Consider the following 16780-nt stretch of genomic DNA (forward strand, 5'->3'; position numbering starts at 1 on the left):
AAGAGCTGGCTTCACACAAGCCATAAAGACGCACTCTAATAATGTATTTAGAAGTTGTTAGCTAAAGGTCTAAGCCTGATTCTAATAGTACTCCCTCAATGAAGCTTTTTCTAGCACTCCTTCAACTACAACTTACTTCTTTTACCACCCCCTTAATTCCTCAGTATTGTATCTATCACTCTTTTATAGTTCTTTATTTATTTTTTTTTTTTTTTGAGACGGAGTCTCGCTCTGTCACCCAGGCTGGAGTGCAGTGGCCGGATCTCAGCTCACTGCAAGCTCCGCCTCCCGGGTTCACGCCATTCTCCTGCCTCAGCCTCCCAAGTAGCTGGGACTACAGGCGCCCGCCACCTCGCCCGGCTAGTTTTTGTATTTTTTAGTAGAGACGGGGTTTCACCGTGTTAGCCAGGATGGTCTCGATCTCCTGACCTCGTGATTCGCCTGTCTCGGCCTCCCAAAGTGCTGGGATTACAGGCTTGAGCCACCGCGCCCGGCCTATAGTTCTTTATTTTCCACACAGGACTATAAAGAGGATATTTGCTATAAAACATGGCAAACATTCAATTCAAAAATGCAAATAGCTGCATCAAAATGCCAATTCATAAAATTTTTAGATCAGATGAGAAAAGACCCATTTTTCTGGAAAAGACTATTGATCTTTGAGAGTTAAGAATACAGCTGGTTCCCAATTTAATTTCTCCCTGGTAAACAGAATAGGAATGGCTTGGCAAATCTACAGGAAAGAGCATGTGTGCATTGTGCTTCTGGCTTTTCCGGATGTCAGTTGCTGAAGGTTTAAGGTGTGAGTCTGTGCATGTGTTTCAGAGGAGCAGTCCCTGTTCAAAGAGGCAGTGGGAAGACTGAGTGGGATAAGTCACACACGGACACCCTGTGCATCAGTGTGCATTTAATTCAAAGACAGACCTCATTTGATAGCAATATTAACATGTCATTCTAATGAATTAGAGAAAATGAGATGTAAATTCCCATCTGGATTCATGGGGATAGTATCAGAAAGATTTCCAGTGCCTTTGCAGAATGCTAGCAACATTTATTAAATACCTACCCTGGGTGCTATGTGCTTACATGAGAAGCCAAAGGTATCTGTTAAGCTAGGTAGGAACTGCAGTCGGCTGGTTGCTTCTCATCTGGAGAAAGCAGGCAACTGGGCAGTGATTGAAGTGTCCAGCAGGGGGCTGGCATTCTCTGTCTATAAGTAACACTGGTTCCTCTTCAAAGCCTCGGCTCAGCGGAGCTGCTGTTTGCTGGTGAAGCCCGTGACGTGCAAAGCATCCTGCCTATAGGATTTGAGGATTTCTCAGTGCAGTTTTTTTCTACCCACTTTAAACCTCCAGATTCTAAATATCAGGAAAGACGCTGTGGGAAAATAGCAGGCCAAAAGTTCTTAGTAAACTGTAGCCAGGGAGACTCAGACTAGAATGGAGGTAGAAATAACTGACGCAGAGTGGGTTTAATTCTAAGCCTTTCTGTGGCTAAGTTTTTGTTGTTGTTAACTTATTGAATTTAGAGTTGTATTGCACCGGTCATGTGAAAGCCAGAGCAGCACCAGTGTCAAAATAGTGACAGAGAGTTTTGAATACCATAGTTAGTATATATGCACTCAGAGTATTTTTATTAAAGAAGACAAAGAGCCCAGCACAGATCTCATCTTCATCTTCACGGTTGCAAAATCAATAGTTAAGAAATAGCATCTAAGGGAACTTTCAGGTGGAAAAAAAATCTAGAGATGGCTCTAAATGACTGTTTCCTTCTGAACTTGGAAGTGGACCATTTCGTGCACTGCAACATCTCCAATCACAGTGTGGAACTCCCCGTGAACGACGACTGGTCCCACCCGGGGATCCTCTATGTCATCCCTGCAGTTTATGGGGTTATCATTCTGATAGGCCTCATTGGCAACATCACTTTGATCAAGATCTTCTGTACAGTCAAGTCCATGCGAAACGTTCCAAACCTGTTCATTTCCAGTCTGGCTTTGGGAGACCTGCTCCTCCTAATAACGTGTGCTCCAGTGGATGCCAGCAGGTACCTGGCTGACAGATGGCTATTTGGCAGGATTGGCTGCAAACTGATCCCCTTTATACAGCTTACCTCTGTTGGGGTGTCTGTCTTCACACTCACGGCGCTCTCGGCAGACAGGTAAGTACAGGCTGAAAGTTACATGCTCTCCAAGGGAGGTAGACGCCTGGGTAAACGACCTACCATGTCGGGACAGGGAGCTGATTGCACAAGGGAAGTTTTACTCCAACACGGATTCCCTTCCAGGCAGGTTTTTGTTGTGGGGATGACTTCTGGAGTGTAACATATTGGTTTAAGAAAGAAAAGTAAGTGAATGATGGCGACAGAAGGAGACAGATGAGAAAAATAAAATCTCTAAGCAGAAAACTGAGGTGTCTTTTTCTGGAGGCATATCTATTTAGCATTGCCTTTACCTAACTTCTCCCTCCTTGCAAAATTAATTGACCAGTGAGAAAGACAATCACGCCCAACAGAGTTTACACCTCAGGCAAATGTTTTTTCGAAGCAATTCAAACCCCTCAGAGAACAGGAAAGTTCCACTGGATTTCTTCAAAACGTTCTTTCAGAAATAACCAAGAGGAGAAAATAAGCCTCATTTCTCTGAAATTCATTTTCCTCAGACAGTTTAACTTTCCTCACAGCTGGTTTTGTATTTGACTCTCTGTGATAGAACAATTGTGTGCCGTTTTTTCTAAGTCTCTCTTAAATGAAATCAAGCATTATTTGAGTTCTTAAAATTTTCTGGAGAAAACTCTATTTAAGGTTGATTTCTAATTTTAATATCTTTATTGACAATACTTCCATATACCATGTTTTTGGGGCTTATTGTGGGGAGAAAGAGGGAGTTCACTACAGTTTTTTATTCTGGGAAATATACATATTTGCAAATTGCATTTCTTGTGTGAGCACATTGCATAAAAGTTTACATTTATTCAGTCTTAAAACTTTATATTCATTCTTTGAACATTTATCAAGTTTCTAGCATGTAAAAAAACACTTGCCTGAACTAACAAGTCAAGAAATAGCTGCAGATTGTTCACACAAATAACATACTTTATGCGCTTCTGTGTTCTGGAAATTGGACATAGTAATGAATAGACTTTCAGACACAGCATAGGCCATATGGTCAAACCCAGAAAAACTGCTGCAATGAACCTGAGACTATAAAGTTTTCACTTATAATCAACTGTATGTTATGTGTTAAAGATACAGAAGGATTTGAGAGTGTTCCAGAAAAGACATAGACGCTGCTCTTGAAAGTTTATAGTCTGAAGAAAATGTGCCACATGTTAATACATGTGGTGCTGGATTTTCATTTTGTAGAGGAACAAACAGTCCTCAGGTGATCTGGCTTTGTTGAGTAATGGACAAATAAAGATAGTGTTATCAGTATTTATGGACATGTGTTTATGCTTAGCTACCTGAAGCACACTGCCCAGCACACGACATTTTCAACGACTGAAAAGTAATAGCATAGATGTAAGGTTTTCACATTGTACCGACTCGACAGCGTTTCTCCATCCCCTCCATTCCCCTTTGGCTTGCTCTTACCCTGCACATCTGCCCACAGATACCAATGACCACAGACAGTTTCATGTACTGATTCATGGCTGGCAAACTCTGGAGGTGGCAGAAGGGCTGTGGCTTGTTACCAATGGCCGAGGGCTCTTCAGGATGAGGGTAATTTTCGTAATGGGAAGGAGAGATTTTGGTTTCCGGGTTGGGGAGTGCAGTGGTACAGATGGTGTTTACTCTCTTCTTGGAGAGAAAAACAGAAAGGAAAGTGAGGGCATGGAATGTAAAGATGCAGCTGCAGGGAACTCTGGAGTTTCAAAGCAGACCAAGTCCACCATCAACAGAAAGGGAAAGCTCTTTCAAAAGCCGGGTTGCACTCCTTCGCAGCTCCAGTGTGTTCCCAGTAAGTTTGTAGTTACTACCTGTCTTTGCCAAGTTCAGAAATTACTAGAAGCTCCCATATAGCTAACTTTTTGTGTTTTGCTAAGTCTTTTAAAAGCTGATGGATTGCCTGAATCACAGGCAGTGCATCTAACCAATTCCAACAGAAAGAATAGGTATTGAGCTAAATGATTAAGACTGTACTTTTCTATTCATCTCATTTTTGAAAGCAATGGGATTCTTCTATCTTATATCTCATGAGGTTGGCAGGGTGAATATAAATTCTATATTTTTTCTTCTCAACAAGGTGTAATCTATATACACAGTAAACTGAACAAGTAACAGCTCAACACATTTTTGCATATGTCTATAGAACTGCATAACCAGATGGAGATACAGAACAGTTCCAGCATCCTCCAGAGTTTCTCTTATGCCCTTTCCTAGTTAATACCCCCATACAGAGGCAATCACTATTCTGATTTCAATCACCATGGGTTATTTTTGCCGGTTCTTTAATCTCATATAAATGGAATCATATAGCAAGTACTCCTTTGCATCTATCTTCTTATGCTTATCATTATCTCTGTGATAGTCACCCATATTGATACGTGTAACAGTGGTTTATTCTTTTTCATTGTGTGTGGTGTTCCATTGTATGAATATACTTTGGTTTATTTAGTTGTTCTAATACCGATGGACACTGGGTTGTTTTTTGTTTGGGGGATGGCGATAACCTGCTCTGGACATTCTTATTCTTGTCTTTGGGGGAACATAAGTGTTTATTTCTCTTGGGTATATGTCTGCGAGTGAAACTGCTGGGTTATAGGGGCCTATATTTACTAAATATTGCCAGTTTTCAAGGTGGTAGTCTGTATTAGGTAGATTGGTGAAAGAGTGAATGAACCAGAAGACCCTCCAAACCAGATGGTCACCAGAATCACAGGGGAGCTTTAAAAACATACAGATTCCTAGGCCCTGTCCTAAATCTACTAAATTCAGGGTTCTGAGGCATGAGTGGAGCACACAGTGATAATCATCCATCCCTGCCCCCTATACGTTGCCCAGCATTGCCAGTCCTCATTCCAGCTTCCTTTCCCCCCATCACTGGGTGAATTCGAGTCTGTCAATATGAAAAGAATATCAAGTTTCTAGAAAAGTTTGTACTGGCATCACCGGGTAAAAGGGAGACTTCAAGGCAGTCCCAGAAACCAGAATTCTGGGGATTTGCACAGCTGAGCAGTTGCAGGTTTGCATTCAAGCACGTTCAATATTGATCCCCATCCTCCCTGTCCTCCCATGCTTTCTGTCCTTACACACACACTGATATCCTCATACACAGTGGTTGCACTGATGTGTTCCTGGCTTTGTTTCTGGGCTTATGCTGTGTCCCACCCACTCTCCAGCATGCTTTCTCCTTTCCTAAATACAGACTGTATTCCTCATCCCATGTGGCGTATGGGCTAGGAATGGGTATCAACAAACCTGTATTTTAGACATTTTCCTGCCCTTACTACCCATATGAGAAAGTGGGACTAAGTCACTTAACTCTCTGACCTTAGTTTAATCATCTATAAAATGATGGAGTTGAGCTAGGCAATTTCTATGGTCCCTTCAAGTTCTAAAATCTTGTGATTTTTTTTTTCTATCTTCTTCTCTATCATTCAGAATCTGATTCAAATCTCCTCCTTAAAACCCTAAGTTGAGCCATTCTAGCTCAAATTTCCTGACCCCCTTGAAATATCAGACTTATTATCTGAGACATGAATTATCTTGTGACACCTTTTATATTGCTGTTTTGAACTGTTTTGTTTGTCTGTTTATTTTAGCCTCTCACATATTCATTGCTTTACATTTTTAGGTAGATTATTAAGAATGTGAGAGGGCAGAGATTTTTAATATATTCTTAAATCTTCCATAGTGCCCCACAAGTTTTCTTGTACCAAATGGGTGATCAATAAATACCGACTAATTAAAATTATGTTTAGTTAATGCATACAATTTTCCTCATTCTTATTCTTCATTCTATTTTGAGGATTAATCTGAAAGCATACTCTGAAACATAATGTATTGGCCGGGTGCAGTGGCTCACGCCTGTAATCCCAGCACTTTGGGTGGCCGAGGTGGCTGGATCACTTGAGGTCAGGAGTTTGAGACCAGCCTGGACAACATGGTGAAACCCTGTCTCTACTAAAAATACAAAAATTAGCCGGGTGTGGTGGCAGGTGCCTATAATCTCAGTTACTTGGGAGGCTGAGGCAGGAGAATTGCTTGAACCCAGGAGGCAGAAGTTGCAGTGAGCAACCTGGTTGCAGAGCAAGACTCCATCTCAAAATAATAATAATAATAATAATAATAATAATCATAATGTATCACATAGTCATCTGCTCATCTGTTCTCTATTAAGCTCTCATCTGGGTAGATGAGAGAAAAACTATTTTTTGTGAGTCAGTAAATAGATTCAGGGGATAAATAGATGGGTGGATGGATGGATAGACGGCTGGCTGGCTGGTTGGGTGGGTTACATGTATGAGTGGACAGATGGGTGGACAGATGGATGAATGGTTGGATAGATGGAGATATTTTTTACATATTGGTCCTTCCTATTAGATGTCCACCTTTGTGCTAGGTGCCTCATTATTATGTAAATGAAATTTGAGATCTGAATTGGACCCTCAACAGAAAAAGGGTGAGAGTGGTTTGTGTTTTCTTTTCCAATAAGGTTTAAAGCTGAATTTCATGTTGACAACATATACAATGCCCAACTTATATTAAGCCTGCTTCAGTGCTATTATTCAGTGTTATTTTTACTAGAATGCGGCTGGCAGAATGGATTCTAAGGACAGATGGATATGGCGGTTCCACTGTAACATGATTCTTGTTTGATTCTATGGAAAGACTGGTTATAAGTTTCTTTGTTACTTGGAATGTGGAAAGAAACAGGAAGGTGTGATATTTCTGCAAGCTTCTTGAAGTACAGATTCTTTGAATTTTCTGCAAGGAATGTATGTGATAACATGGTTTGTAGCTTTCCCAACATCTAGAGCTGTATGGTCTAACTTGGTAGCCACTAACCACATGTGGCTATTTCAATTTGCATTTAATTTAAATGAAATGGAAAATTTCATTTCCTCATCACACCAGCCACACATCAAGTGCTCAGTAGCCACATGTGGCTAGTGGCTACTCTGTTGGACAGTGGAGATACAGAACATTTCAGTCATTGCAGAGGGCGCTATTGGACAGTTTAGAAAACAGTTTGCTATATGCTTTGGGGTCCAATTTTCTTCCCCAGGATACACGCTTACTCCTCTCTCTCACAGAGGGTATCAGGAATTCCTCAGATAGGCAAATATCAAATGCCTCCCAGCTGCACAGGCTCTTTCTGGCTGGGAAATATCTTCTGTTGGAAGACACACACAAGTGAAGAGGGAAGAAATGAAGCAACCCCATATCATCTGCAGTCACAGGGCTGGGGAATTTAGGCATCCCATTGATGAGGTTTTGAGACTTTCCAAAGACATGAGGGGTCAGCTTTCCAGGTCTCCACTGTGAACTTGTGTCTGATCTTTCCATTCTCTCTTGTAGGTCCTCTTCCAGCTGCCAGTCTCTCTTTTATATCCTCCTGTCCCAAGACTTGCCAGAACAAACACTGCTCTAGCCAAACTCTTCTCACTGCCTCCCACGTGTGCCGCCAGACTTCTCCCCTCTCTAACTTCATTTCCCCTTCTCTGATGGCTGGGCCCTGTGCTTTCCATCTACCCAAATCCTATCAGTCCTTCAAGGGATAGTTCAAGTCCTTTCTCTTCTATGAAGCATTCCCTGATCTTTTGCTTTCATTGATTTTTTTCCCTTCCCAAGATGTTTCTGCCTGTATTGTTCATTAAATGCCTAGTCTATCCTGTACTACTAGGTCTTTGTTAGAGATTTGTTTTATACTTCCTTAATCATATGGGGTAGTTCAGAGGGATCTGTGTCTTCTACAGTAGCCAGGCCCACTCTGCATTCAGTAAGAGTACAATAACGACACCTTGGGTGATGTTTGAGCAGTGACAAAAGGATAAAGTCCAGCAGCTAGAAGTAAAAGTCATTTATTAAAGAAAGAAAAGAAAGGAACGGGTCTTGCTCTGTCACCCAGGCTGGAGTGCTGTGGCCGGATCTCAGCTCACTGCAAGCTCCGCCTCCCGGGTTCCCGCCATTCTCCTGCCTCAGCCTCCGGAGTAGCTGGGACTACAGGCGCCCGCCACCTCGCCCGGCTATTTTTTTTGTATTTTTTAGTAGAGACGGGGTTTCACCGTGTTCGCCAGGATGGTCTCGATCTCCTGACCTCGTGATCCGCCCGTCTCGGCCTCCCAAAGTGCTGGGATTACAGGCTTGAGCCACCGCACCCGGCCGTAAAAGTCATCTTGAAGTTCACACCCTTGTTTGACACAGAGCCCAAAAGAGGTGATGGGATTTAACTTTGTCACAACAAATTCAGAATGGAGTCAGATTAGAAAGAACCCTTTCATCCTCATTCCAAGTCTTAATTCCTTCAGGGGAACTGGAAACTTTTCTTCAGAAACCATCAGACACAGAGTCTGATTCCATTTCCCTTTTCTGGACAGTGGGAACTACTGATGCCAAAACCTACCCTTCTGAAGGAAAATACCCTGAGTGACTCCAGGGTAATCCCCTTCTAATGGGGTCACCCCAGTAATTCTAAAGGCTCCTCTACCACTCTAGAGGCCCAGCTTCATTGATTTCAAGGAGATTGGCCCCTTTCTCACAAGCGAAGACTTACTTAATTTCATTTCTTGTAAAGCATCCTTCTAGAAATGCTTTACAAGAAAGTCCTTCTGTTGGAACCAGTTTACATGAGCTGCCAGTTCGTAACTTCTGTATAGTTTGATTTTTCTGAAACACATGCTGCCCCTCTCTGGAAGGAAACTCAACTCATGTCTCTCCACGGCAATGGAACTACCACAGCTGCCAGCAGCCTCTGGGAGTGATGAGAGGGCAGGTGCTGTTGAAGTGAGGTTTCCCAGCAAGGCTCTTTCAAGTGGATCGGGAGAGAAGGGCAGCAAAGAACTTTGACCTTGTCTCTCACATGTTATCTTTTAAAGTGTTAGGCTTTTATGTGACTAATTAAGTATCATTTCTGGCAACTTAATATGCACAGAGGCAAAAAGGAAAGCACAAGCTTCATCATGAAACAGAGAGTATAGCCGGAAAGGGCTCCCTGCTGAGGTTTTTTGAACTGTGCCTGTCAATAACATCCTTTGAAAACAGGCTAAATTTACATTTTTGAACTTGTAAGTCCTCCTATGGGTGGGGTTTGCATAAATTCTCTCTCACTTAAAACACATATTTTTCAGAATAAAAGAAAAAAAATTTCTCCATTTCTTCTTTTTATTTCCTAGTAATAATAGAACAAGGGATTTTGAACAAGTTCATTTCACATATTACACATCATTTCCTATAGGAGGTCTTCCTTGACCTCTCGATCTGAAGAAATCACCAGTACTATCCCATAATCCAATTTCTTTTTTTCAGGTCTACTGAGGTGTAGTTTATATACAATAAATTTTTTACACTCGTATGAATTTTGACAAACATACAGTCACATCACTACCACCACCAGCACAGTCAAGATAGAGGATATTTTCGTCACCCCCCAATTCTCTCATGCCCCTTTGTAATCTATCTCCTTCTTCCACCTACAGATCCTGGCAACCACTGATCTTTTCCAGAATGTCATGTGAATGATATCACATAGTATGTGGCTGTTTTAAGTCTGGCTTCTTTTAACTCACTTTTTTGCACGTATCAGTGATCCATTCCTTTTTATTGCTGAGAAGGATTCCATTGTATAGATATTCCACATTTTGTTTATCCATTCTCCAGTTAATGAGCATTAGGGTTGTTTTTGGTTTGGGTGATTATGAATAAATCTACCATAAACATTCTTGTACAGTTTTTGTATGGATATATGTCTTCATTTCTCTTGGGTAAATATCATCCATTATTATTTTCTTGAGAATTATTTTGTTCATTTGTTTGTTTACTGTCTGTCTGCCACCACTGGAATGTAAGCTCCAAAAAAGTGGGAGGCCATCTCATTCTTCGGTGTATTCTCTGATACTAGAATAGTCCCTAACCTGTAGTAGGTGCTTGATAAACATTTGTTGAATTGATGAATGGATGGATGCATGAAGAGAGGAATAAAGGAATGAATGAATTCTAGTAGGTCCTACTGGGTAAACCCAGAATACTGGATTATGGTCTGTAAATCACATTGCTCCTTTCTTTTCATGATTAACAGAGTGATTGCAGGAGAACAATGGTTCCAACCCTAGATGACAAGAGTTTATCCAGATTTTACGGGGACTCTTGGGGTGGGGGCATTTTAAAAGAAAAAAACAAATAAAATTATGACTACAAAATTAGGAAGAGAAGTGGATATTTTTAAACCTTTAGAAATCACACATTAGATTTAGAAATCATAATGAATCACAAGTTTAAATAAGCTGGTAAATTTCACCATCATCATAAAATCCAGAAAAAGAACATAATATCTATTAAATAACTGCCTGACACACTTCTGTCATACTTGTTTTCTTAAATATTTTGGCTTCATCCTCATTTGTCTCCCTTTAAAATGACATTATTTGGTAAAATCCATTTCTATAGAGAAAATAGAAAGAGGACGTCAGTCTTCTAGCATGGTTTATTAAAATTGGCTTTTTATTAACGAGAGATTAGAAAAACTTTCTTTCAGCTTCATATCTCATTATTGGTAGTGTCATATATATGTTTAGGATTAACATCAAACTTGGAAAAGCCATTATCAAGTTTTTTTCTCATCTGGACTGTAAAAACCCAAAGCATTTCAAGTTTTCTTGTGTTTTGAGTAATCTTAAATACTTATTCAATTGATGACTCCTAGTAACCTATTTATCATGGATGTCTTCACATTATGAGTTTTGTGCTATCTCCATCAATGTCAGTATTTTGTGAGTATGCACAACATCTGTGACTTTACACAAATATATTTGTTGTTTGTAATTTGGCTACATGTTTCTGCCCTATAAACACACACACTCATAAATTCAATTGTACTCATATATTTGGATTTAAATCTGCCATCTAATTGTTTGGTTTCCATTGGTCTCACCTGTTTCATAATATTTTTTCCTTCCCTTCTTGCTTTCTTTTAAATTAGATATTTTAATTATTCTATTTCCCTTGTCTCTGAGTTTGTTAATTATACAAACTCTTCTTAATTTCTTTTAGGGGCTTCCCTAGAGTTTACAACAGCATGTATCCCTGACTTATTAGAATCTACTATAAATTGGAACTTTCCTACTTCCTGGAAGATGCAAAAATAATAGGACACTTTTAACTTCATTTAAAATTCCCTCTTGCCTTTTTGTTGGTTATTGTGATTCTCTAGTTTAATTCTCTCTAGATTTAAAAACCTACATTATTTTTATTGTCGGTACATACTTTACATATACTCACACGTTTACCTTTAGATTTAGATTTAGATTCCACTTATTTACCTTTCCTGTTGTTCTCCATTTTTTCTGGCATCTCTGTGGCTTCATCTGAGATCACTTTACTTCTCCCTGAAAATCTCCCTTCAGTATTTCATTTAGTGTACACATTTTCTCAGTCTTTGTTTGTCTGAAAGTGTCTTTGTTTCATGTACTTTTGGAGGATATTTTCAGTGGACGTAGAAATCTAGGTTGGCAGTTCCTATCTTTCAGCACATTGAAGTTGCCATTCATTGTCCTCTTACTGTATCTGACAGTCATATGTCAGTTTTATTGCTGCTCCTTTAACAGTATTATTTTTTCTCTTGGACTAATTTTAAGATTTTTCTCTTTATTTCTGATTTTCAGCAGCATTACTATGATGCACTTAGGCATGGTTTCCTTTATTTCTGCTGCTTGGAGTTCATAGCATTTCTTAAATCTGTGGCCCGAACATTTTAGTTAGTTTTGGAAAATTCTCAACCATTACACTTCAAATATTGCTTCTATCTTATTATCTCTTTCTTCTTCTTCTTCGTCCTGGCTACACATAAGTAGAATAACTACAGGTTAACTTTAAGCTTTTAAAGTGTTTTCCCCTTTGGTTATCTTTGCTTTTACTAAGGCAGGCAATTTCATACTAGAGTCAGACCTCTATTACTGAGAAGTGTTTTAAGCACAATTTCATTTCACCGTTTTGCCATGTCCCATAAATTTCCTACTCTCTTTCCTGTATTTGCCATCTTTTGTTTCTCACCGTACTTCAGTCTGGCCATTTTCAGTTCTCTAATCCTTTCTTCAGTTGTGTGTAGGCTGCTTCTGAAGCTTCCATTTAATTCTTCATTTCAGTTATTATATATTGCAATTCGAAAATTTTCATTTCGTTCCATCTTGTAGTCTCATTTCTCGAATTAGTCCGAATACATTGTAAAATACCTTTCTGGTAACTGTTAACATGTAGGACCTCTATAAATTTATGTAGAAAGAATTGTAGATCATTTGAAGCTCTAGATGGTGCTATCTTCCAGAAGAGATTAGCTCTTGCTTCTTGAAGGTAATTAGGAAGTGGCATTACCTCTGATGCAGTCAGGGATTGCACAGATTGGAGGGTGGACTTTGGTCTTTGTGAGAGTTGGTCTATTTCTAGTTTTCCCCTGTCACCGAGGCTTACCCTTTCGGGCATCTCAACTAAAAGCCTGAGGTGTTATCCTGGGCTTCTCTCCTCGGTGGGCCCTGGATTCTACTTATCGTCCCCCTTCATCCTAAAACTCCTGGAAGTTGGGCTCAGCTCTCACTTTCTCTGCTGCTGCTTGACATTTGGTTAATGCCTTAAGGGGGAAATGATGCTGAATAACAACTTCATGTTTTTGCACATCATTTCTCTCCAGGATTTTGGACTGTCAAATCCCTATGACCTCGGTATTTCTCTGATGTTTTCAAATAGATTTTTAAAACTTTCCCTTCCAGGAGAGTTGGTCAGCAACAAACCAGTTTGCCATTATCAAAAAGAGAACATCCTCTACTACTACCTCCCTTAAAGACCTGATCTGCTGCCCTCAAAACGACACACAACCCAGTTTCTTTAAAGAGGCATTCATAGCTACCTATTCAGGCCTGTGGGATCAACATTCACAGCCTCAAATTATCTCAGCAATTCTGAGTGAGAGAAGCGAGTTCTGGCTTACCTCAAAGTGAGTAAGTCAGGAATCTCAACTGATGCCTGCAGCAGTGGACACTGCCAAGCATGTAGGTACATCAAAGCCTCTGGGATCTTTAAACTAAGCCAGGACTTTTAGCCCCAATAAGCAGGAGCTACAGATGACATTTCGCTATTCAGTGATTGATAACAGCTAAAATTTCATGGGAAGGAAAAAGCCAGAATGTTCCTAAGGTACATTTCTTTAAACTTCACATCTTTATTACTTTTTCTTTCTTTCTTTGTCTTCTTTCTTTTTTTTAATATTGTTTTTGTATTGTACTCAGGCCAGCTGGCCAGCGGTGATAGCTAAAGATTACATGGGAAAGAAGTAGGGGGAAAATGCAAAATTTGTCACATAAAGAATTTATTTTCCAGTGTGAGGAGAATTTACTGTGACAATAATGTCACAGTATGTGACTCACTTCTTTCTTCATGCTGTCTACATATACATAGAATAACTACAGATCAACTTTAAGGTTTTCAAGGTTTCTTTTTTCCCTTTGGTGGTGGTTATTTTTTAATTGAGTCAGGCTGTTTCATACTAGCCACAGGCCTCTGTTATGAGAAATACTTTAAATATGATCTTAAAACAATAGAAAATTATGTAAAAAACAAAATCACAGTAGTTACCCCATGAGTACATATGGGAAATGCTTATTTCTTTTTAAATAAATGGTGATCAGAACAGATTTCTAAGAATTTCATTATTATCTTTTCTTCTCCCTTTACACTTTCAATGATTGGGAACATCATAGAAAACCAGAAAAATCAGAATTTGGCATCGTTTCTTTCCTAGATGTGAACAGAAGTGAAATTGAAGTTTAAAATGATGATTTAAGGAATACATGTACTGTGGGATGAAGACAAGTACAGTCAATATCTAGTTTTAAGTATTCTTCACTTGTGCTTTAAAAAGACCTGCGCATCTAAAGTGCTATAGGTAAACATAAACATCTCTGCTGGCCTGGGCATCAAGAAACCCAGGTCTAGTCTTGGTTCTCAGCTAACTGGCTGTGGGACCTCTCTGGGCCTCAGTCTCTGGTCTGTCTCCTCTTCTATGACCTCTAAGTTCTATATTCCATAGTTACATATAAAACAGATTTGTAATTAGACATAGACTCATTTGTCTGTACCAGGATAGCAGCACTTTATATGCTGAGCTAGCAGCATCTAGTCTAAGAGCTCTTCATAAAGGCGTATGTCAGTATTCTTATACGGTTCATTAAGGGCTTTTCCTAGATGTATCTTGCTTCCCCATTTAGATTTTAAACCCTCAATGGCCAGGAACTATTATATCCATAGTGCCAAGCAGAGCCTGAGATGCCAAATTAGTGCTTAACTGTGCTGTTAGACGAAGCATCCTGAGCGATGAGTGCTTAGTACTGGAAGACCAACGACAGGGGTCAGTGGCCTATTATCTTCATTATCACAAAATAGTAAGTCTAACAGACAGTGCTGTGTGAGATGGAAAATGAGCTTACCTCTGTTTAAAGAAGGAACCAACAGCTCTGGTGTGGACAGTCAGAGAATAACAGAAACAGTAAAACTTTTGGCAAACTTTTTCTGCAACATATTAGGCTTTGTGAACCATACGGTCTCCATTGCAACTGCTCAATTCTACCCTTGTAGGGTGGAATCTGCCACAATGTGTAAACAAATATACATGGTGATGCTACAATAAAGCATTATTTATGTACCTTGAAATTTGAATTTTATGAAATTTTTACATCTCAAAATGTTCTTCTTTTGATTTTTTTTCTCAACCATTTAAAATGTGAAAACCATTTTTAGCTCACGGGCCATATAAAAACAGGCAGTAGACCATACTTGGTCAGTGGGTCTTAGTTAACTGTCCCTGATGTACAGTGTGCATGCTTTCTGGGGTGGTTATTTAGCAGTGAGAATTTCCTATATGAATGGAGTAGGACCTCGGGGAATCCACGACCCCTTTCCAGTTAGCCAGGACAGACTTCCTAAGGAATACTGTGAAGAAGAGGCATACATCTGTGTGATGCTTCAGGGTTTTGAGGCACCGTGATATCATGAACATTAACTTTTTAGATCATTTGGCATCCTTATCATTATCCCTGTTTTTAGATGGTGAAATGAGGGTTCTACATCACACAATTAGCAAACAGTGAAATTGAGAATCAAGCCGAAGTCTTTAAGCCAAGTGTTTTTTCCAGCGTGACCTGGGTCCTGTGTGATGCTAACAGTTGTTTAAATGAAACAAATAAGAGGGTTTTAAATGGAGGTTTAGCTGGATTCCAATTTCCATGGGTGGCGGACATGAGGGCAGGGCCTTGTAAATTGTTCACTGGGGAAGTAAAGGTGTAAACAGATGCTTCTCACCACCTCCTTTTAATGTTTCTCCATCATGCAAAGTGCTGCTTTCTCTAAGGTCTTTTCATTATAGGCTCATGTGAGCAAGTTGCCTTAAAATTGTCAAAAAGAGAAATTGAGTTTGGGAGAATCACTTCTTTGTTTACCCCCAGTGATTTTTCTAGTCTTGAAATGATGAGAGAAATATCAAGTGTTTTGGCTCTAGAGATCTCTTGGGAAAAGGCTAATAAGTTGGTATTCACAGTGATTTTGGGTAAGAGGGCGTGAGAAGAGTGTGTGTGACTAGGAGCATGCCAGGGGAGGAATGGATTATCTTGAGCATCTTGAACCCATTTCCTTATCTGAAAGGAAGACATTATAGGCCAGACAAATTGGATGAATAGTTGTAGATTTTTAGTTTTAGTCATTTATTTAATTCATAAACAAAGTAGGCAGAAAATGAACAAGACCTAGACCCTACTCTTCAGAAACTGATACTCCTATTACTCAGGGTACATCAACCTTCTTAATTTCCAAAATGGAAAGAGCAAAAGTGTCAGTGAGTGTCCAGGGCTTATGCTTTGTTTGAACTCTCGTGTACCTAGTACAGGACCATGCAAAAGTAGCTGCTTAAGATATGCTTTGTATTTGGATTTGTATATACTAGAGGTATTACTTTTTGGCAAGTAGGGGGTGCTTTGTGTCATTTTAGCATGATGTGTTGCACTGAAGCTAATTGTAGGAACAACCTGTGAAAGCAGGGACGTTGCCCTCTAGCGAGCACCAGGGTTCTTTGAAAAGTCATGGTGCCCAGAAGCAAGGGCAGGGCACTGCCTGTTGGCTAGCAGGGTCTTGGGCATCTGTGTGAAACTGGGAGATGTTTATGCTATAGATCATTAAGAAAAGATACAGAATTGTATACTCTCAATTCTGTACAAAAGACAAAAGGAAAAATTGGAAGGAAATATATCAAAACATGACATGCAAAACTTACAGATGATTTTTGTTTGTTTTTAGAATTCTCTACTAAGTTTTCACAATAAGCTCTTTGTAGTTTGATAATAACTTTTTTTGAATGAAAAATGTCCTTCAAAATAGCTAAATGCCTCTTAACTGCCTTGTTGATACTTTTGCTGACTCAAAGCAACTATTTCAGTTAGTTCTTAAGATACCCCTGAAGTTGCATGATAACAAGCTTAAAAACTATTTCATCTTTCTTCCCTTTCTTCTTTTCTTGCTGTTTTGTTTTTTTTCTTTTAAAAATTGTATTGGGGTAAAATATACATAACAAAATTTGCCCTTTTAACCA

At 39.6% G+C, this 16780-nt stretch overlaps 1 protein-coding gene across 1 annotated transcript in view; it reads left to right on the forward strand.

The window, feature by feature from the left end:
* Positions 1-404: 404 nt before the first annotated feature.
* GRPR (gastrin releasing peptide receptor) overlaps positions 405-16780 on the forward strand; it is a 32051-nt gene continuing 15675 nt past the window's right edge. The window contains exon 1 of the mRNA XM_003917445.4: positions 405-2160. Coding sequence (XP_003917494.1) covers positions 1748-2160 — 413 coding nt within the window. The 5' untranslated portion in view covers positions 405-1747. The remainder of the gene's footprint in view (positions 2161-16780) is intronic.

The sequence above is a fragment of the Papio anubis genome, chromosome X, assembly GCF_008728515.1.
Source record: "Papio anubis isolate 15944 chromosome X, Panubis1.0, whole genome shotgun sequence".
NCBI classification, from domain to species: Eukaryota; Metazoa; Chordata; class Mammalia; order Primates; family Cercopithecidae; genus Papio; species Papio anubis.